The following is a 23,339-nucleotide window of genomic DNA, read 5'->3' on the forward strand; positions in this document are numbered from 1 at the left end:
CAGAGGGCAACTAGAAAATTCTCTGTGGCCTAGAGAATGTGAGGCTGCATGAAGCGAAACAGTGAACTATTGTAAATGTGGGAGGCAAGGAAAATTAAATAGAAAAACAGTTACTCTAACTTGGGGATAGCAATAGCAGTAATTCTAAGCATAAGCAAAAAGGAACTCCAAAGACAAATTCTTTCTATTTTTCTCTCTTGTGTATGAGAAATAATATTATAACAACAATGATAGCAATCATAATGGTGGCAGCTACCACATGGTATTTTGTTTCCAACACCTGTGCAAGCTAGAGGCTAGCAGGGAAAAACACGATTATGAACTCTGGAGTGAGACTACTTAGGGTCAAATCCTGGATCTCTTACAACTAGCTATGTGAACTTAGCCAAGTTACTTCAATTGCCCTATATATAAAACGGCATAATAATAGTACCTAGATCTTAGGGTTGCCATGAGGATTAAATGAATTAGTACATGTGAAGTTCTTACAGCAGTACCCAGCACATAGCAAGCACCCAATAACTACTGGAAGCTATTATTGTAATTATTGTTATCGTCCTTATTTTATAGATAAACGAGTTGGCATTCAAAGAGGGTAACTTTCCCAAGGTCATAAAACACAGATGGAAGTGGATGGTATGTTGAAATTCAAAGTTCTGGGGCAGTCTGGTTCTTGACATTATGCTCACGTGTCTCCTACTTAGTAAATATAACTTAGGGATTTAGGCCAATTCATCAGTTCTATCAGATCCAAGTGTGTTTAAAAAAGTGTCCCAGGGATAAAAGTCCTAGCAATAAATACGAATCATGGATAATCAAAAACAAATGAGGGATTTAATAAGCCAATATAAATCCTAATGTGAGGGTTTCAATTTATTCAAGCTTCAGCCTGATAATAATCCCTTAACTCGCCCTAAGATACCAAAACATCAAAGAGTAAAACATGCATTCTACATGAAGAGATCTTTGAACCTAACTTGAAAAATCAGTTTAGGTCATTTTTATGTGGTCATATATAAAAACATTTGTGGAAAGCCTCATTCTCACTCCCCAAGTCAACACCCTTCAGGGCTAGAAAGTACATGGGCTGCTGTTCCCCACATCATGTGAATAGAACATCTGTGTGAATAGGAAGCCTGTGCAAACAGCAGGCACTGCCCACAGGGGTGCGTATGTGTGTGCATCAGGCATATGCATGTATGTCAATGTCTATGTGTATATGTGTGTCCATGTCTACTATCTGTGTGTGTGTGTGTGTGTGTGTGTGTGTCTCCCCAGCCCTGAGGGAATTAATCACCCCTGCATCAATAGCTACCTGCTTCCTCTCCTGTCTTCTCACATATCAATCTCCTGAGACAGACAGGGAGATCTCTCCAGGGGAAATGGCTTCATTTTTTGCATTCCTCTGCCAAGCCAGGCTTAAATTGGTTTCATGGTCTGCTTAAGCAGGGTAGAGGGCCTACTTGAAGCACCATGTCACCCTGTGCCGTGTCCTGCCAAACTTCTCACTAAGGCTGGCAAATGTCGGGACAGACAGGAGAAGAGCCTGCTGGCCATTCCGGCACTCAGCGGATTAGGGGAGGTCAAGAAGCCTAATCCATGAGGCTGTGATTTTGAAGGATAGTGAGCTGAAGTCACCTTTGTCATTAACGGTTTGGCTGCCCAAAGCACCTCTGCTTCCCAGTCTCCCCCGCCCCCACCCACCCCTACGTAATTACATCAAGGAGAGAAGAGAGGAGCAAGAAGTAGAGTTTTCCATGGATTTACTAGGCTTTCTACTCAATGTTGTTTCTTTCTTTTTTTTTTTTTTTTTTTTTTTTTTTTTTTTTTTGAGAGGAGTCTCCCTCTGTCACCCAGGCTACAGTGCAGTGGTGAGATCTCGGCTCACTGCAGCCCCGCTTCCCCGGTTCCAGCAATTCTCCTGCCTCAGCCTCCCAGGTAGCTGGGATTACAGGCACGCACCACCACACCCGGCTAATTTTTGTATTTTTAATAGAGACTGGGTTTCACCATGTTGGCCAGGCTGGTCTCAAACTCCTGACCTCTGATGATCTGCCCACCTTGGCCTCCCAAAGTGCTAGTATTACAGGTATGAGCCACCACGCTCAGCCTCAATGTTATTTCTAGTCCTGAGCATGGGAATTTCAAACTCCCAGTTCCCTGAATGCTTCATGGAAGCATTCTTATACCTCATTCAGCCTGGAATACCTTCTTTTTACTTCTGCCTTTGCCTGGCTACCACTTATTCACCTGTCAAGACTCAATCTGGATATCACCATTGTGAGGAAGCCATTGATGATACTACCTCATTCCTCTCAACTCCCAATCTATGATTCTGTCTTAGATTGTGCTTATCTGCTTCATAGACTAGACTCTGTGCCCCAGGCAAATAGGGTTGAGGTCCGACTCATTTACTACTCTGTCTCCTTACATAAAGCCTGGCGCACAAAAAGTGTTCAATAAATACTAATTAAATGGATAAATAATGAATAGTATTTGTTACAGCATCTTATGGTTGTCTCTAAAAACTCTTAAAATCAAGAATATTTTCAAAATCTCTGTGTCCCAATAATTCAGCATAATTCTCAGTACATACCAGATTTTCAACAAGTAAATGCATGAATACAAGTACACATACACATGTGAGTGGCTGAATAGATGGGTAGAATTAAAAATGAAGTCTGTAAGACTGCAAAGACAATTATCATGAAAGGAAAGAGGAGGCAGAATCTTCTAGAAGATAATAGAATCAAAACCATAGATCCTGACATAAAGACTGGCCTTCCTAGGCATTTCACTTGTAGAGAAAACTCATGAATATAAATGTCCAGAAAGATTTCTATTTGCAATGTAACTAGATGGATTAAAAACTACTCACAAGAACTAACTCAAGAGAGTGTATTAATCTGCTGGGCCTACTATAACAAACAAAGTGGGTGGCTTAGAATAATAGAAATGTATTCCAAGACTAGTGTCTGAAATCAAAGTGCGGACAGGGCCTTGTTCCCTCTAAAACCTGTAGGAGTAGGGGCCTTCCTTGCCTCTTCCTATCTTCTGATGGTCTGCCAGCAATCTTTAGCATCTGTCAGCCAGTGAATGTGTCCCTCTAATCCCTCCTTCGCATGGCTATCTTCCCCTCTGTGAATCTATGAATTTGCTTCCAGCTTTTCTTGTCTAGGGTGTTCTTCATGTTCCTACTTCAAGGTCAAGGTCTGATTCAAGCTCTTCCTCTTCCAGTAGTGTTGCCCTCACCATCTCAACTCATTCAACTCAAGCCTCCTTGCAATTTGATTGGATTTACTGCCTTTTACATTCTACAGTACTTCCTATGTAGCTATTCTAAGTAGAGTGCTACAGCATCTTATCTGATGCACAGCCATCTTCCCCTCTGTGCATCTCTGTCATGGTGTCCAAATTTCCCCTTTCATAAGGATACCATTCCTATTGGATTAGGATCCACCCTAGGGACCTCATTTTATTTTATTTTATTTATTATTTTTTTTTATTATTATACTTTAAGCTCTAGGGTACATGTGCACAAGGCATAGGTTTGTTGCATATGTATACATGTGCTATGTTGGTGTGCTGCACCCATTAACTCGTCATTTACATTAAGTATATCTCATAATGCTATCCCTCCCCACTTCCCGCTCCCCACAATAGGCCCCGGTGTGTGATGTTCCCCTTCCTGTGTCCAAGTGATCTCATTGTTCAATTCCCACCTATGAGTGAGAATATGCGGTGTTTGGTTTTCTGTTCTTGCAATAGTTTGCTTAGATTGACGGTTTCCAGCTGCATCCATGACCCTACAAAGGACACGAACTCATCCTTTTTTATGGCTGCATAGTATTCCATGGTGTATATATATGTGTATATATATATGTGCCACATTTTCTTAATCCAGTCTGTCACTGATGGACATTTGGGTTGATTCCAAGTCTTTGCTATTGTGAATAGTGCTGCAATAAACATACGTGTACATGTGTCTTTATAGCAGCATGATTTATAATCCTTTGGGTATATCCCCAGTAATGGGATGGCTGGGTCAAATGGTATTTCTAGTTCTAGATCCTTGAGGAATCGCCACGCTGTTTTCCACAATGGTTGAACTAGTTTACAGTCCCACCAACAGTGTAAAAGTGTTTCTATTTCTCCACATCCTCTCCAGCACCTGTTGTTTCCTGATTTTTTAATGATTGCCATTCTAACTGGTGTGAGATGGTATCTCATTGTGGTTTTGATTTGCATTGCTCTGATGTCGAGGGATGATGAGCACTTTTTCATGTGTCTGTTGGCTGTATGAATGTCTTCTTTTGAGAAGTGTCTGATCATATCCTTTGCCCACTTTTTGATGGGGTTGTTTTTTTCTTGTAAATTTGTTTGAGTTCTTTGTAGATTCTGGATATTAGCCCTTTGTCAGATGAGTAGATTGCAGAAATTTTCTCCCATTCTGTAGGTTGCCTGTTCAATCTGATGGTAGTTTCTTTTGCTGTGCAGAAGCTGTTTAGTTTAATTAGATCCCATTTGTCAATTTTGGCTTTTGTTGCCATTGCTTTTGGTGTTTTAGACATGAAGTGCTTGCCCATGCCTATGTCCTGAATGGTACTACCTAGGTTTTCTTCTAGGGTTTTTATGGTTTTAGGTGTAACATTTAAGTCTCTAATCCATCTTGAATTAATTTTCGTATAAGGAGTAAGGAAAGGATCCAGTTTCAGCTTTCTACTTATGGCTAACCTATTTTCCCAGCACCATTTATTAAATAGGGAATCCGGTCCCCATTTCTTGTTTTTGTCAGGTTTGTCAAAGAAAGATCAGATGGCTGTAGATGTTTGGTATTATTTTTGAGGGCTCAGTTTTGCTCCATTGGTCTTTATCTCTGTTTTGGTACCAGTACCATGCTGTTTTGGTTACTGTAGCCTTGTAGTATAGTTTGAAGTCAGGTAGCATGATGCCCCCAGCTTTGTTCTTTTGGCTTAGGATTGTCTTGGCAATGAGGGGTCTTTTTTGGTTCCATATGAACTTTAAAGCAGTTTTTTCCAATTCTGTGAAGAAAGTCATTGGTAGCTTAATGGGGATGGCATTGAATCTATAAATTACCTTGGGTAGTATGGCCATTTTCACAATATTGATTCTTCCTATCCATGAGCATGGAATGTTCTTCCATTTGTTTGTGTCCTCTTTTATTTCACTGAGCAGTGGTTTGTAGTTCTCCTTGAAGAGGTCCTTTACATCCCTAGCTCTTATTATTTTGAGATACGTTCCATCAATACCGAATTGATTGAGAGTTTTTAGCATGAAGGGCTGTTGAATTTTGTCAAAGGCCTTTTCTGCATCTATTGAGATAATCATGTGGTTTTTGTCTTTGGTTCTGTTTATACGCTGGATTACGTCTATTGATTTGCATATGTTGAACCAGCCTTGCATCCCAGGGATGAAGCCCACTTGATCATGGTGGATAAGCTTTTTGATGTGCTGCTGGATTCGGTTTGCCAGTATTTTATTGAGGATTTTTGCATTGATGTTCATCAGGGATATTGGTCTAAAATTCTGTTTTTTGTGTGTGTCTCTGCCAGGCTTTGGTATTAGGATGATGTTGGCCTCATAAAATGAGTTAGGGGGCATTCCCTCTTTTTCTATTGATTGGAATAATTTCAGAAGGAATGGTACCAGCTCCTCCTTGTACCTCAGGTAGAATTTGGCTGTGAAACCATCTGATCCTGGACTCTTTTTGGTTGGCAGACTATTAATTATTGCCTCAATTTCAGAGCCTGCTATTGGTCTGTTCTGGGATTCAACTTCTTCCTGGTTTAGTTTCGGGAGAGTGTAAGTGTCCAGGAAATTATCCATTTCTTCTAGGTTTTCTAGTTTATTTGCATAGAGGTGTTTATAGTATTCTCTGATGGTAGTTTGTATTTCTGTGGGGTCAGTGGTGATATCCCCTTTATCATGTTTTATTGCATCTATTTGATTCTTCTCTCTTTTCCTCTTTATTAGTCTTGCTAGCGGTCTATCAGTTTTGTTGATCTGTTCAAAAACCCAGCTCCTGGATTCATTGATTTTTTGGAGGGTTTTTTGTGTCTCTATCTCCTTCAGTTCTGCTCTGATCTTAGTTATTTCTTGCCTTCTGCTAGCTTTTGAATGTGTTTGCTCTTGCTTCTCTAGTTCTTTTAATTGTGATGTTAGGGTGTCAATTTTAGATCTTTCCTGCTTTCGCTTGTGGGCATTTGATGCTATAAATTTCCCTCTACAGACTGCTTTAAATGTGTCCCAGAGATTCTGGTATGTTGTATCTTTGTTCTCATTGGTTTCAAAGAACATCTTTATTTCTACCTTCATTTCATTATGTACCCAGTAGTCATTCAGGAGCAGGTTGTTCAGTTTCCATGTAGTTGAGTGGTTTTGATTGAGTTTCTTAGTCCTGAGTTCTAGTTTGATTGCACTGTGGTCTGAGAGACAGTTCGTTATAATTTCTGTTCTTTTACATTTGCTGAGGAGTGCTTTACTTCCAACTATGTGGTCAATTTTGGAATAAGTGTGATGTGGTGCTGAGAAGAATGTATATTCTATTAATTTGGGGTGGAGAGTTCTGTAGATGTCTATTAGGTCTGCTTGGTGCAGAGTTGAGTTCAATTCCTGGATATCCTTGTTAACTTTCTGTCTCGTTGATCTGTCTAATGTTGACAGTGGGGTGTTCAAGTCTACCATTATTATTGTATGGGAGTCTAAGTCTCTTTGTAAGTCTCTAAGGACTTGCTTTATGAATCTGGGTGCTCCTGTATTTGGGTGCATATATATTGAGGATAGTTAGCTCTTCCTGATGAATTGATCCCTTTACCATTATGTAATGTCCTTCTTTGTCTCTTTTGATCTTTGATGGTTTCAAGTCTGTTTTATCAGAGACTACGATTGCAACCCCTGCTTTTTTTTTGTTTTCCATTTGCTTGGTAGATCTTCCTCTATCCCTTTATTTTGAGCCTATGTGTGTCTCTTCATGTGAGATGGGTCTCCTGAATACAGCAAACTGATGGGTCTTGACTCTTTATCCAATTAGCCATACTGTGTCGTTTAATTGGAGAATTTAGTTCATTTACATTTAAGGTTAATTGTTATGTGTGAACTTGATGCTGTCATTATGATGTTACCTGGTTATTTTGCTGGTTAGTTGATGCAGTTTCTTCCTAGCATCAATGGACTTTACATTTTGACATGTTTTTGCAATGGCTGGTACCGGTTGTTCCTTTCCATGTTTAGTGCTTCCTTCAGGATCTCTTGTAGGGCAGGCCTGGTGGTGACAAAAATCTCTAAGCATTTGCTTGTCTGTAAAGGATTTGATTTCTCCTTCACTCATGAAACTTCGTTTGGCTGGATATGAAATTCTGGGTTGAAAATTCTTTTTAGAATGTTGAATATTGGCCCCCACTCTCTTCTGGCTTGCAGAGTTTCTGCCAAGAGATCTGCTGTTAGTCTGATGGGCTTCCCTTTGTGGGTAACCTTTCTCTCTGGCTGCCCTTAACATTTTTTCCTTCATTTCAACTTTGGTGAATCTGACAATTATGTGTCTTGGAGTTGCTCTTCTCAAGGAGTATCTTTGTGGCGTTCTCTGTATTTCCTGAATTTGAATGTTGGCCTGCCTTACTAGGTTGGGGAAGTTCTCCTGGATGATATCCTGCAAAGTGTTTTCCAACTGGGTTCCATTTTCCCCGTCACTTTTAGGCACACCAATCAGACGTAGATTTGTTCTTTTCACACAATCCCATATATCTTGGAGGCTTTGTTCATTTCTTTTTACACTTTTTTCTCCACACTTCTCTTCTCACTTCATTTCATTCATTAGATCTTCAATCACTGATATTCTTTCTTCCAGTCAATCGAGTTGGTTACTGAAGCTTGTGCATTTGTCACGTAGTTCTCACGTCATGGTTTTCATCTCTCAGTTCTTTTATGGCCTTCTCTGCATTGATTATTCTAGTTATCCATTCATCCATTCTTTTTTCAAGGTTTTTAGTTTCTCTGCACTGGGTACGTAGTTCCTCCTTTAGCTCTGAGAAGTTTGATGGACTGAAGGCTTCTTCTCTCAGCTCATCAAAGTCATTCTCCATCCAGCTTTATTCCATTGCTGACGATGAGCTGCATTCCTTTGGAGGGGGAGATGCACTCTGATTTTTGAATTTCCAGCTTTTCTGCACTGCTTTTTCCCCATCTTTGTGCTTTTATCTGCCTTTGGTCTTTGATGATGGTGACGTAGTGATGGGGTTTTGGTGTGGGTGTCCTTTCTGTTTGTTAGTTTTCCTTCTAATAGTCAGGACCCTCAGCTGCAAGTCTGTTGGAGTTAGCTTGAGGTCCACTCCAGACCCTGGTTGCCTGGGTATCAGCAGCAGAGGCTGCAGAAGATAGAATATTGCTGAACAGCGAGTGTTGCTGTCTGATTCTTGCTCTGGAAGCTTCATCTCAGAGGGGTACCCCGCCATGTGAGGTGTGAGGTGTCGGTCTGCACCAAGTGGGGGATGTCTCCCAGTTAGGCTACTCAGGGGTCAGGGACCTGCTTGAGCAGGCAGTCTGTCCATTCTTAGATCTCAACCTCCGTGCTGGGAGAACCACTGCTCTCTTCAAAGCTGTCAGAAAGGGACTTTTACATCTGCAGAGGTTTCTGCTGCTTTTTGTTTAGCTATACCCTGTTCCCAGAGGAGTCTACAGAGGCAGGCTGGCCTCCCTGAGCTGCGGTGGGCTCCACCCAATTCTGGCTTCCCGGTGGCTTTGTTTACCTACTTAAGCCTCAGCAATGGTGGGCGCCGCTCCCACAGCCTCGCTGCTGCCTTGCAGTTAGATCTCAGACTGCTATGCTAGCAATGAGGGAGTATCTGTGGGCATGGGACCCTCTGGCCCAGGCGTGGGATATAATCTCCTGGTGTGCCATTTGCTAAGACCCTTGGTAAAGCGCAGTATTAGGGTGGTAGTTACCCAATTTTCCAGGTGTTGTGTGTCTCAGTTTCCCTTGGCCAGGAAAAGGAATTCCCTTCCCCCTTGTGCTCCCCAGGTGAGGCGATGCCTCCCCCTGCTTCAGCTCTCACTGGTCGGGCTGCACTGGCTGACCAGCACCGACTGTCAGACACACCCAGTGAGATGAACCTGGTACCTCAGTTGAAAATGCAGAAATCACCTGTCTTCTGTGTCGCTCACGCTGGGAGCTGGAGGCTGGAGCTGTTCCTATTCGGCCATCTTGGGTGCCTCCCAAGTGACCTCATTTTAACTTAACTATCTCCATAAATACCCAGTTTCTAAATAAGATCACATTCTGAGGTACTAGGAATTAACACTAATATATCTTTTGCGGGAACACCATCCAACCCATAATAGGGAAAAATCCTTAGGTTTGTAGGGTTTTAGTAAGGAATGCCACCTACAAATCAGTAAATAGATAGAGACATTTATGGTCTGATTGGATGAATGTCAAATTATTTCCTTACTCCCAAAGCACTTGATCCTAAATCTTAAATGCCTTGTGGTCTACTTGGGACAGTCACTAGGGGGGAAAACATTTAAGTAAATAGAATTGTGTCAGACTAAATGTTGTAGCAGTTTACTTAGAATAGCTGTGTAGTAAGCATTGCAGAATGTAAATGGAAGTAAATCCAATAGAATCGCGAGGAGGGTGCAGTTGATGTGAGCTGGGACGGTGAGGGAAATCTTGCTGGAAGAGGAAGGGCTTGAATCCGTCCTTAATCTTGAGGTAGGAACATGAAGTCAGGAAGAGCTGGAAGCAGATTCACAAATGTGAAAGAGAAACATGGTGTATTGGGAAGCCAACAAGTGGCTGAGCCTGGCAGAAACCCACTCTGTATAAAGGAGGTAATTCTAGAAAAGAAAAGGGGTTCATTTAGTGAAAGGCTTTTAGTGTAAAGATGCTAATCAGTTAATATAAAATAGAGACAAACTGGAATAAAACCCAAAAGTTGGTATTAGAGAAGAAACACAACAACAGATGACACCATTCATGATGCAAGTAATTTCTTCTATGATCTTGACCACCACAAGGAGAACAACCCTGGAACTATTTTTAACAAGAAATTTATACCTAGAAATCTAGACAAACCACCTAAAATATCAAACTCCACTGAGTAAAAGTAACTTTGCAGATCATCTACCCTACTAATTTGTTTCTCAAGAGGCTCATATCTGAATTATAACAGTCAGCAGGAATTCTAGCTCATTTTAATGTGCTATCACCTGGAAGACGAGGTGATCAGAAAATGGGAACCAGAGTTTAGAAGTTTTAATTAAATCAAGCTGTGTGTAGGTGAACAGGCACATAAGTATTTTCAGACAGTGGGATGTCATAGAAAAGTGTGTTAGAGTGCGAGAAGGCTGAAGACTATATAATTGGACCTAGTTTTGGTGTTATTCTGCTGTTTGGCATGTTCTGTAAAGGAAGTAGGTTTAGATGCAAATGGCATGCTAGTAATGAAATGGTAAATGTATATCTTGCTGCAAGTGCCATTTTTTTAAGAGCTATTTATTAATTTACAAAATAGCAAAGATGGTTTGACAGGAGTCATATGTAATGTTGGTAACGTTGATTTTATTTTTTTTAAGTTATTTTAGAGATGATTTCGAAGGTGCGGCAAATTGGCAAGGCCAAACTGTTTTTGAGCAGAAATGAGTGCTTTGCCACATCAGGTGTTTGGTAATCTTGGCTATCACTACTTTTATGGAGCCAAAACCTCACAGTGTGCAGGCAGACTTCCAAGAGAAGTGTGGCTGTATCTGCTGTTTCCTGAGCCATGCAAGTTACTGTTTGATAGACAGCCCCGATTCTCATGGTGTGATTTATCATACATCTTTCTGTTTAATTTTTGGCCTTCAAACATATTTTTGCTCTTTAATGTCTAACATCTCCTTTGATCTTTTACTGTATCTTTTCTAGGCCTCTTTTAAGGGTTTTCTAGAATACAGTGGTTGTAAGTGGGGAGTAGCAAATCCATCTGCGATTGCTGGGTGTAACTGCTTTTCTGACTTCGTCTATTTCCTTCTCTCTGTAACCCTTGGTGATTCACTCCTCCAGTCCTTAGAGACTTAGCAGGGTAGAGGAGTAACCCAAGTGCCCATCCCAACTTTGGGAAAATCACTTGTTTCTCTGAACCTTGGCTTGCTTGTCCATAAAATGGAGATGATACTGCCTGCTTGCTTATTTCAGAGTTAGGAGGATGAAGTGAGATAACATAAACAGTCTTTGGGAAGTGTAATTGATCAGGTCAATGCAAGTAGTTATGAGCACCACACTGCACATTTTCTGAACTCTTGCAGTCCTCATGGTTTAGCCAAATAGTTTAGCAGTTCACTCATAACTGTTACCTAACATTGTTTGTTATGTCTCCTGGGCATTTGTCTGCTTTCTCCATCTTTGCTGAAAGCATCGTAAAGGTGGTAAGCATGGTTTCCACATCTGGATCTGTCACAGTGCTTAGTAATGAATGCTTAAATGAGAAACTAAGTTGGACATGTCACAAATGCCCTTCTCCTCAGTCTCCAAAACCGATGGCTACTTTCTCTGACTGACTCTAGGAAACTGCCTCACTCTACTTACTTGTTTCCTATCCTCACAATAATCATCTCTGCATTGAACAAATATTTATTGAGCATGCAGTAATAACAGTTCATATTGGCTAATACTTACAGAGCCCTTCATCTGTGCCAGGCCCTGGGCTTCGCCCTTTACATGGAGATTCTCACTGGAACCTCATAACAACCCTGGAAAGTAGGTATTGCCATTATTCCCATTTTGAATGAGTGAATTGTTAAGCAACTTTCCCGAGATTATTCAACGGCAGGGTGGCAGAGCACAGTTCTTTCACAGATAATCCAATCTTAGAGCCCAAGGTCCTATATTATGCCTTAATATCTGGGGGATTTCTTCAGTCTTCTGTCTTTCACATAGTTGACATTTTTGAAGAGTACAGGCCAGTTACTTTGTAAAACGTCTCTCCATGTGTGTTTGCTTGATGTTTTCTTATGATTTTTGAATTTTTGACAGAAATAACAGGAAAGTGTGCTATGTTCTGCTTAGTACATCATATCAGGAGACAGATAATGATAATGTGTCTCATTATTGGTGATGTTTACTCTTATCACTTGGTTAGGATGATGGTCAGTCAGGTGTTTCTGCTGTAAAATTAATAAATATATAGCACTTAATAAGTAAAAAGAAGTATTTTATGGGAGACAATATGAGTTAAGTAAATATCCTGTTCATCATTAACCTTTGACCCACTAGATATAATATTGATTGATGATTACTGCCTGAGTCAATTATTATTATTATGATTGCCAAATGGTAACTATAAATTCTGTCATTCCTTCTAGATTATTAATAGGCATTCTACTATAAGGTAGTTTTTTCTTCTCTCCGGTTTATTTATTTATGAATTTCCACTTTGTTCAAAGGGTTAAAATATATTACTATCAAATTGTCCCAGACAGGACCAGCAAAAGCCCTTTCAAGCTGGCCCCTATGCCCTTTTGACATATACCCCATCGTTCTTTGAGCACTTCTCGATTTTCTGGTACAAGATACTATTTCAGGCTCATTTTTTTCTTCTCCCAATTCCTGCCCAGAAGTCAGCTCTTTCTACAGAAACTGATTCCTTTTAGTGGAGAATGGTATTTACAACCCAAGATCTGGACACTTGTTTGCTTGATACTACTGGGATATCATTGCTTCTAGGCCTTTCAGAGAGAGCTAGGAGATACTGTACACATATATGTATAGTTGTATATATGCATTTATATCTGTTGATATATCTGTGTCTATCCATCTCTTAAAAACCATGAGTTCATACTGTTTGCAACAGCAATTCAATTCTACTAGATTTATCTTAGTCTTTCCACTTCGCATATTTGTAACTCTCTCCTCTGACAGTAAGAAATCTGGCTCCCATTATTTTTTATGTATTTATGTATTTGGTCAGTCCTCCCTGAATATTTGACTCCCAGCCATCCTGGCCCAGTGCTGACCCCCGTCCCAGGCCAGAGGACCACTCCCCACCAAACCTCATACTAAAGTTCAGTCCCTACAAAGTAGAAGAGGAAAGGAGAGGAAGAAGGAAAGGCCAGTTTGAAAGTTCAGCTCCAGACATGCGGTGCTCCAGTGCCCCCAGGGAGCAAAGCTGAGCCCTGGACATACTAGCTCCTCACCTCCACTGAAAGCTCAGCTTGACTCCAGTGGAGGTTTTTAATCAGACAAAGTAAGGTGACCAGATTCGCATTTTTGAGTGACATTTTGGTGGCTGTGGCCTAGGGAGGAATTGGAAACCGAGAGATGTAGAGATAAATTGGGAGCCACTAGTGACAGTCCAAGAAACTGAAAGTGAGATGCATCCTAGACCCTGTATGTGCCCCTCCTTAGGCTTTCTAGAGTTGGCACACTCAGTGATGTCTGATTTATTATTGTCGGATTGCTGTCCACCTCCCGACCTCAGAGGCATTCTAAGGGAAACAAATATCTTTGGAAGACAAGAAAATCACAGAAGTGTTGGACACCAATGTCAAGCTAGAGGGTTACGCACAAGTTTAAAGAATGCTTCTGACAAATAACTTCAGTTTACAATAACTTCAGTTTCCTCCAAACCAAAACTTCATTTTAAATTTCTTTTTTTTTTTTTTTTTTTTTTTGAGACGGAGTCTCGCTCTGTCGCCCGGGCTGGAGTGCAGTGGCCGGATCTCAGCTCACTGCAAGCTCCGCCTCCCAGGTTTACGACATTCTCCTGCCTCAGCCTCCTGAGTAGCTGGGACTACAGGCGCCCGCCACCTCGCCCGGCTAGTTTTTTGTATTTTTTAGTAGAGACGGGGTTTCACGGTGTTCGCCAGGATGGTCTCGATCTCCTGACCTCGTGATCCGCTCGTCTCGGCCTCCCAAAGTGCTGGGATTACAGGCTTGAGCCACCGCGCCCGGCCTAAATTTCTGAATAAAGAGAAACTTTGCTGCAAAAGTCGAGGTAAAAGAAGGTTCTTAGGGCATAATAGCTCAGGGTGGGGAGGGTCTGCCATTAGAAATTATGAACATTTATACCAGCAACAAACAATGAGTTTCTGGAGGCAATAGTCATTACCCTCTCTGAAAGAGTAGAGGAGCAAAACCTTGGCAACTCACATAATGAGCCCTTGTCCAAAAGAAGGCAAAAAAAAAAAAAATTCCTTCTTTTGTATAGGTAATACAAACACAAGCTGCCAAGAAGGGTCAACCATCATGGGTCATTGATTGCCCATATTAACCCTGATGGCTGCCTTTACAAAAAACTAACACTTGGGGAAGACCACACTCTGCCTTTGCCCATTTGGCTGCCAAGTACACTGCTGCTTTACAGAAATAACAACTGCGAGTGGACTCACAGCCCTGGGTGGTATCAGTGTGTGTGTTTCTATTATTTAGAAATAGATCTGTCATTTTGTCATCTGTGATTCTCTGCAACTATAAGCACCAGGAAGCCCAGCATTTGCCACTCAGGTCTATTAATACTTTGTTCTACTGGCCTTAAGAGATAGTATAATATAATAATTAGGCATGCAGGAGCCAGGCCGCCTGAGTTTGAATGCTGCTTCTCTTGTTTACTAGCTGTGTGACTTTGGACAGGTTACCTAACCTCTCAGAGCCTCTATTAGTTCATCCTGTAAAATGGGGAAACTTACAGTACTTTTTTCTCTAGTAAAGAAGTCAATATATGTTCCCACATCTTGGGTAAGCTAAGTCCTGGGCTCTGCTGAGACCTCAGTGAATGAGGCTCAGGTCATGCAGAACTGAGGCTCATAAATCCACAGAGCTGGTCCCGTGATAAGGAGCAGCTCCATTCTCAGTGCCTTTGTGTCCACGTCATGGTGGACTTGGGCGTGACACAGGTGCCATGGCATTGAGGGAGACCCAGAAGCAGGCATTTGGGGCCATGATTTGAATTCTGCAGGCCTCAGCTCCTGCTTGTGAAAATGGAGAGGATAATAGTACCCATCTCATGAAGCCGTGGAGAGGAATAAAGGGCGTAATGCACTTAAAGCAACTAGCACAGAATCTGGCTCATTTAAGTGTGATATGAATGTTAGTATCACTATTGTTATTGGCAACCATGTGTAATGTCAGCTGGATTGTGGTCACATCACAGTTTATAGCTCATGCATGGCCAAGGGTGCTCTGCCCAGCCCAAGTTCAGGGACTGGCCAGATCCAGACAGAGTGATAGGACCACAGTCTAGTAGGCTGGACTTTGGGCAGAACTCCAGCAGTGTCTGGGAAACAAAGTGGAAATTAGGAAGCCAAGCTGAAAGCTTAAAATCCAGTTAAAACGACAGGCCGATCCAGGCACACTTGAGGCTGGGCAAAGGGCAGGAAGACTAATTCCAGCCATTACGGTGGAGGGAGACCCTCTGTCTCCTGCCTGCCCCTGGTCAGAAGTCAATTGCTCGGGTGCTGGGCGGGGTCAAGCCAGGAGGACTTCAACTGTGATCTGTCAACTCATGGAGCCTTTCCTGCAAGCAGGTTTTGACAAAAGGGACAGAAACAGGCAGAAGAAGGACTCAGAGGAAAGAAAGCAGTATAGTCAAAGAATGCTGGGGAAAGCAGCCTTTGAAATATTTTGGCCAAGAGCCCAACCATGAAGCTAAACACCTGAAGCCTAGGAGCTGAGAGAAACCATAGCAATCATGTTTACCACCCTCCTTATCTAGGGACACAATCCTTTAGCCAAAACCACTGGGGCAGATGTGTTTCAGATTCCAATTTTTTTTGTACTTTAGAAAGATGTTAGGATTACTAAGACATAAATTGAATAACACCCCTAGCAATTTCTGGGGGAAAGCACCATAATCCAACAGGCTAATCTTGCTGCGGTAAAATGTATAAATATTTACACAAAGTGGGATGCAGCCTGTCAAAAGCATGCCAATTCAGATCCAGTTTGTCACGAAAAGAGTTTACACCACACTGAAGGAAAATGTGTGGTGTTCAGAGCTCCTGGGACCTTGAAGTTGGGAGTAAACAGTTGTATATAGGACACAGCTAAGATGTCCACCAGCCATGTGACTAATCCAGAGGTACACACACAGTTCACTGCAAATTCAACTCAGTTTTTCACTGCATACTAACATCTACCAGGTTGCAGGCACCATGCTCAACACTGAGGTTCTGGTTGTGTATTCATATTCAGAGCTGCTGTATCAAAGTACCACAAACCAGGTGGCTTAAAACAATAGAAATTTATTGTCTCACAGTCATAGAAGCTAAAATCAAGTTCAAAGTCAAGGTGTCAGCAGGACTGTACTCCCTCTGAAACCTATAAGGAGAGTCCTTCTTTGCCTCCTCTAGTTTCTTGTGGCTCCTGGCACTCTTCGGCATTCCTTGACTTGTAGATGCATCGCTCCAGTCTCTGCCTCTGTGGTCACATGGCATTTTGCCTATGTGTCTCCCTCTTTTCTTATAAGAACACAGTCACATTAGATCAAGGGCTCACCCTACTCTAGTATGACCTCATCTTAAGCGACTACATCTACAGTGACTCTATTTCCATGTAAGGTCACGTTCTGAGGTACTAAGGGTTAGGACTCCAACGTATCTTTTTTTGGAGACACAGGTCAACAGATAACAAGTGGCAAACCAAAATAGGCATAGCCCCTTGCTTTCATCAAGCTAGCAGTCGAGTGGGGAAGTCACATTACAAGTATGTTGAGAATTTTCAAAGGGGGAAGTATTAATGGGACCATACAGTAAGAGAAGTTTACCCAGTTGAGAGTTTCCTCTCTGAAGAAGTAGCATTTTAAATGGAAATGAAAAGATGAGTAAAAGCCAAGCAAATAGGGAAAAAAGGCACTAATGCCCTCACTCTCTGATGCCTAGACCAGAGCCCCGGTCCTCCTTGCACTAGGCTTCTGCAGAAGCCAGGCCCCTCAAAGAAGGACTCTGAGTGTCTCCCAGGCCACCACTCATAGCCAACCTTGCCCCTAAGCCGGCTCTGCCTGGCCTGCAGTTCCTCTCTCAGAAACAGCCAAAGGCACAGAACACAAGGAGTAGGGCATCAGCACCCAGCAAAACCCAGGCCCACAGTTGCAGCCTCTCTGCAGGAGAGAAGTAGAGGAGAGTCTCTGCTTTCTCTTTTTTGGCCTAAGTTGATTCCAGTATTTTTTACCCAGAATCAGCAAAGTCCTTAATATACAGATAGCTTCTGCTGACCTCTGTCCTTGAGAATGCAGTGCACTTTTATCAGGGCAGGCAGATACATCTGTTATGTGAGTTTCTCTGAGCAGTGCTCAGGTGGCCTCATGGCTACCAAATGCCTCTGCTTCAAGGTCCCGGGGGCTAAATTTCTGCCAGAAATGGTGGTAGAGTTTGGGGAAGTGAGGACGTAAAGCCTCTACTTTGATGAGCTTTAACCTTGGGACAGAATTAGCTGTGTAGGCAGCTATTTTATGAGACATACAAAGAGGGGTCACCAGCATTGGCCATGGATGTTAGATTTTGTTTTACACCCACAACATTTTAGTATTTCCCTTGAGTGGAAAGAAAACCTTTTTTGAAGCATAATACACGTAAGGAAAGTACACACAAATCCTATGTGTACACTTGGTGATTTTTCATAAAATGGACCCAGATCCAGCACTAGATCTAGCAAACACCCCGGAAGCCCATCCCACTCTGCTCCTCTTCCAGTTTTTACCCACCACGGTAACCAGGGTCCTGGCTTCTAACACAGTGGATTAGTTTTGGCTTTTGAGCTTATATAAATCATACAGTATCAATTTTTGTGTTTGTGGTTTTGTTCATTCAGTTTTATGTTTGTGAGATTCATTTATGTTGTTGCTTATTGTTGCAGTTTATTCTCATTGCTTTATATAATCTTGTGTGAATATATCATAATTTTTTATTCATTCATGTGTTGATGAACATTTGGGTTTTTCCAGGTTTGAGCTATTATGAGCAGTGCTGCCATGGATATTCTTGCATATGTCTTTTGATGAACATATGCAAATTGGGGAAAGGTATATACTTGTATTGGTTGTCTATTGCTGCATAAAAAATGTCCCTCCAAACCTAGTAGCTAACAATGACAATAAACATTGATCACCTCTCATAGTTCATTTGAGTGAGGAATTTGGAGGCATCTTGGACATGCAGTTCTGGCTTGAGGTCTTTCCTGAGGTTGCAGTTATCTAAAGGCAAGCTTGGGGCTGGAGGGTCTGCATTCAAGGTAGCTCACTCACATGGCTGGCAAGTCAATGGTGATTATTGGTGGGGAGGCTGCAGTTTCACACATGAACTTTCCTTAATACTCTCTGGGTATTCTCATGACATCGTGGCTGGCTTCCCCACCACCATGAGTGGGCAAAGAGAGAGCATCAAATTGGAAACATTATCCTTTTTGTGACCTAGTCTTGGAGGTCACATAGCATCACTTCTGCATCATTCTATTCATTAGAAGTGAGCCACTAAGTCCAGCCCATACTCAAGACTCCACCTTTGGAAGGAAGGCATGGCAAAGAATGTATGGATGTATCTTAAAACCAATAGCACCACAACGTTGTAAAGCTTATAATTAACTTAAGCTAAGGGTTTACAAATAAGCTGATCGAAATTTACACAAGGATCTAAAAGAAAGAAATTCAACCAGCTTCTCCTCTTCTATTCCTTTAAAACTTTGCAAATGTTCATAGGAGAGTTTTCAAGGTATTTTTTGGAGACAGCATGGTACAATAGAAAGTGCAGAGGCTTTAGAGCCAGAAACAACCAAGAATGAATTCTGGATTCACTACTTACTAATTATGGATACTTGAACAAGTCAGCCTCTTGGATTTCCAGGTTCTCTCAACTGTAAAATGAGGATAATCAATAGAGCTTACCTCATATTGTTCTGGAGGCAATTAAATGAGATAATGTGTTAAGGTGCCCTTTATGATGGTAGGTCTCACTGATTTGCTCATTTAGCCAATAACATTAACTATCTAAAAGGTGTTCTGATGGACCCTGTGAGTGATACAAAACTGACTTAGAGGCAGGCCCTACATCAGGAGGTGTATACGCTCGTAGTGCCCTTGACACGTAGAATAATCATAATACAACTGAGAAAATGGTCAGTGTCTGGAGCAAGTATGGATACAGTGTTTTAAATATGGATTATATTTGGACATATAGAAATGAAAGACGTTTTGAAGGGCAAGGAAAGGGCAAAAGATATTCCAAATTAGAAATACAACTTGCATAAAGACACAACTAGAAAACCATGGGGTATAAATGGAGAATAACAAACAGATTATTACAGATATGGCTAACCTTAGTGTAGATGAAAGGAGGTAGTGGACACAGGTTGGAAAGTTAGTTACATGTCAGAGCAGTAGGAAGAGATTGAGCGCATACACTTAGTCTTACAGTCTGATGAAAAACATTAAGACCAAAAAATTTTCAACCAACTTTCAGGACAAAAGCTAGGTGGGACTAGCTACTAAAGGATCTACTTACCATGCTTTTTCTTGGCCAATTCCTGTTTGTAAAATCATTGTGCCTCAGATTGTAAACAGAATTTTCTAAAACTGATCTTTAGAGGATGCTTCTGACTTAGAGCCTGAGCGACTGAGCTTTATTATTCCCAGTCTGGAGGCTGCATCAGCAGGGAAATGCAGTGGGATTGTTTTCATAGGCCCTTAGCTCACTATAAACGTATTTCTCCAGATTTGACCCTTTGGAAATGGCCAGTTCATGCACTCAACTCATCTGCTTATTTGACTGCTACATCCAGATCATGAGCCACTCTCTTCACTTTACTTCCCCTCAAGAGACTGATCGATTGAGCAGCCTTCACTTCTGTTACATTATCCAGTCTCAGGCAGTGATGATATTTAAACATAAGACAGAGACGTTTCTATGCAGCGATGGAACTTTGAAGGCAGCTGGAGCCAATGACCTTTCACTTTGAAGCCAAAGAATTACAAGCAAAAAATTTTCAGTCTTGCTAAGAATTGGGGCTGGAGAAATTAGCAGAAAGTCCTCTTTAAGCCTCACAATTCAGTATGTGGTGCCCAAAGCCTTTATGTACTCAATCTGTGTCTCATCAAGCATTCCCCTCTTAGTTTGACGAGGTTTATATGTCCCATCAGAATAAACATGGTTGTAACCATTATTGGTGATTTTGTGGGTAAAAATTGGATATTCTATTTTATCTCCCTCTTTGCTTTAATGTAAATGAATTCTAGAGCATTAAGGGAGAGGATAGATTCTAGGCTTAGGATAGAACTGCCAGCCAATCTTGGGCTGGCACTTCCCACTTTCCCAGTTAGGGGTTTTTACTCCATTTGAGTTCATGGGAAACGTTCTCTGCGCAGGTACTAAGGGTGTGTTCTCTTCCTCTCTGGTTTCTTCTCAGGTGGGAAATTGGCAAGTGGAGTCCATGTAGTCTCACATGTGGGGTCGGCCTACAGACCAGAGACGTCTTCTGCACCCACCTGCTTTCCAGAGAGATGAATGAAACAGTCATCCTGGCCGATGAGCTGTGTCGCCAGCCCAAGCCCAGCACGGTGCAAGCTTGTAACCGCTTCAATTGCCCCCCAGCCTGGTACCCTGCACAGTGGCAGCCGGTGAGTTCTGAGTTACTCAATATTGGAGCTTTTGTTTGCAACAGTGACTAAAGGGATGCTCTCTCAGAGTGGTTTTGTCCAGGGATGTTAAAGGGATGTTCAAGGTCTGCTCATTTCTCCCTTCTTAGTACTCCCCTAAGCTGATTTAATCCAGATCTTTTAGTTACAAATATCATGCTTTTTCTACTGTATCACATCCCAGTGACCTCCAAAAGCAATGCAGATGACCCATCTGTTAACCTGAGCATATTTATGACAAAGTTGTCACCAAGCTAAGGAAAATTTTTTAAAATAAAAACAATGTGGTGGGTTTTCCATAAAGCTAAATTTGTTTTTAATTTATACCCTTTCCAGTTTTTTTGCTGTTTAAAATTCTAAGAAATAAGGGTAGTAGGCAATGATTTTTTTAACATCATTACTTAGCAATATAAGAAGTTAGAAATGCTGAGCCAATTCCAAGTATTTTATTTTCCTGGTCCTATGAATTCCAAAAGTCTGGGAACCATTGTTTCAAAACAGGGGTTGACAAACTGCAGCACTCAAGCTAAATCTAGCCTGTAGTCTTTTTTGTGTGTGTAAATAAAGTTTTATTGGAACACACCCATTATTTTACGTACTGTCTATGGCTGTTTTTGCTCTACAAGGCAGAATTGCATGGTTGTGATAGAGAACATATGGCTCATAAAATCTAAAATATATGCTATCCTTTTACAAACAAAATTTCTGATCCTGTACCAGGCATATATAATAATAGCACAACTATTTTATCATAATTTCCTTTCTAAAAATAATATGCATTTATGAAATGTTCATCTTTTTGCATGCCTTTTAAAAACACAGGATTTTCAGTTGATTGCATAAAATCTTATTTTGCAATTTGCTCCCTATTAGGACATAAGACACTGCTTTAAAGGGACAACAAAGGTCACAAAAAGTAAGCATGAAAGGTGGAGGCGACATACATCTGTGTTTCACTGAGACAGTTTTTTCACTCTCAAAAGTGTCCCAATTTAGGTGATAAATGATATGGTCATCAATGGAGAAGGAGAGAGAATGACAGCTCACATACCCTCGCCTTGTGCAGAAGGGGCTCCCTTTTCCAGGTAGCTACATGTCCTCCTCTGTGCTTTCTCCTAATCTTTGGCAGAGCCCCTTCCTTCTCCTTGCTCTCTGCCCATCTTGGAGCTGTGGTTTAGCAAAACACTCAAAGAATCAAATACTGATGAATAAGCAAAACACTAAAGTATGAAGCCTCTGGCAGCAGACATTAAATATATATTTTCTTTTAGAGCTTAAATGTATATGGCTAAGTTCATTAATTCCACGATACTAGGGATGGTTTATGGAAGAGGATGTCATATATTTTGAACACCAATGTACCAGCACTTAAGAAATATATATCATCGCACACCAAGCTGAAGTAAATCCTCACAATTCAGTTAAAAGGAGGTTTTATTAGCCTTATTTTAGGTTTGAGGTAACTGAGGCAAACACAGCTAGCAAATTTGGGGTTGGCCATCACCTCAGTCTTATGTGACTCTTTCCACTATACCAAACCCACTGTGTATGACTCAAAGGCCCTTCAGGGATTAAACATGAGCACTTTTGTTTTACCGATGAAGTAACTGTGGCCTAGATGTAGGCTTGCTTAAGATCATAAAGCCTGGACCAGAACCCAGGTCACCTGATTGCTAGTGCATTTATACTAAGTTACCTCTAATTGGAATGAATCTATGACCTTAAACGGCACCACTAACCCATGCCAATCCTAATAAAAGGTGAGGAACTATCTCAAATCAGCCTCCACTGTTGAAATTGTTAAGTCCCCGTATTATTAGTAGCTTGTTGCTATTAGGTACATAAGTTATGGATAAAATGTTTACTGAATGATGAAATGAATGAAGAGATGAAGACTAGTCCTTATAGGCCCTGAAAATGCTGGCTTTACATCTTACTGGTAAGTTTTTTATGGTTACAGGTCTTAATATTGTTCTAGCCTTGAAATGCAGTGAAGCACCGATGTCTTTTTGATAGCCACACATGCTGCTGAATAATGACATTGACTTATAATGCTTTTTCAGTTTCTAGGGCACAGCCACATATATGACCTTTTTCTGGTCAATTGCCACCACCACCACCCATACGCCCAGTATCCCTGTTTGAAACAGTGGACTTCCAGAGAATCACTTATTCTTCAATTTTCATCTACTTTGAGCCCGTGAAGATATGAATTAACTTTGAAAGCTTTTCTATTTCCTTCTTTCAGGGAGAAGCGTTTGAGGATGAGTCAGGTTTAAGTCCATTTATCAGGTTGGGAAACTTAATAGTAAACAACTGTTTAAAGTTCATCCAATGAACCTTTAAAAAGTCTCTTCTTTCACACCTGAGACACCATAATTGTGAAAAATAGTCAAACATAACAAGAAATAAAGAACACAGAAGGTCAGCAGTGTTTCTACCCTCCAGAGACAGCCATGTTAACGGTTTGGTGCATAGGGTCTGTTTGTCCAGCAGGTGAAACCCCATCTCTACTAAAAAAAAAAAAAATAATAACAATATATATATACACACACACACACACACACAAATTAGCCTGCTGTGGTGGCAGGTGCCTGTAATCTCAGCTACTCTGGAGGCTGAAGCAGGAGAATCACTTGAACTCAGAAGGCAGAGGTTGCAGTGAGCCGAGATTGCACCACTACACTCCAGCCTGGGTGACAGAGCAAGACTCTGTCTCAAAAAAAA

At 41.3% G+C, this 23,339-nt stretch overlaps 1 protein-coding gene across 3 annotated transcripts in view; it reads left to right on the top strand.

The window, feature by feature from the left end:
- Window positions 1-23,339, top strand: part of ADAMTSL1 (ADAMTS like 1) — a 952,161-nt gene that overhangs the window by 790,380 nt on the left and 138,442 nt on the right. For all 3 annotated transcript variants that reach the window (XM_021927825.2, XM_021927824.2, XM_021927826.2), the window contains one exon: window positions 20,384-20,594. In XM_021927825.2, the coding sequence (XP_021783517.2) occupies window positions 20,384-20,594 (211 nt within the window). The remainder of the gene's footprint in view (window positions 1-20,383; window positions 20,595-23,339) is intronic.

This window comes from Papio anubis, chromosome 13 (assembly GCF_008728515.1).
Source record: "Papio anubis isolate 15944 chromosome 13, Panubis1.0, whole genome shotgun sequence".
Taxonomy (NCBI): domain Eukaryota; kingdom Metazoa; phylum Chordata; class Mammalia; order Primates; family Cercopithecidae; genus Papio; species Papio anubis.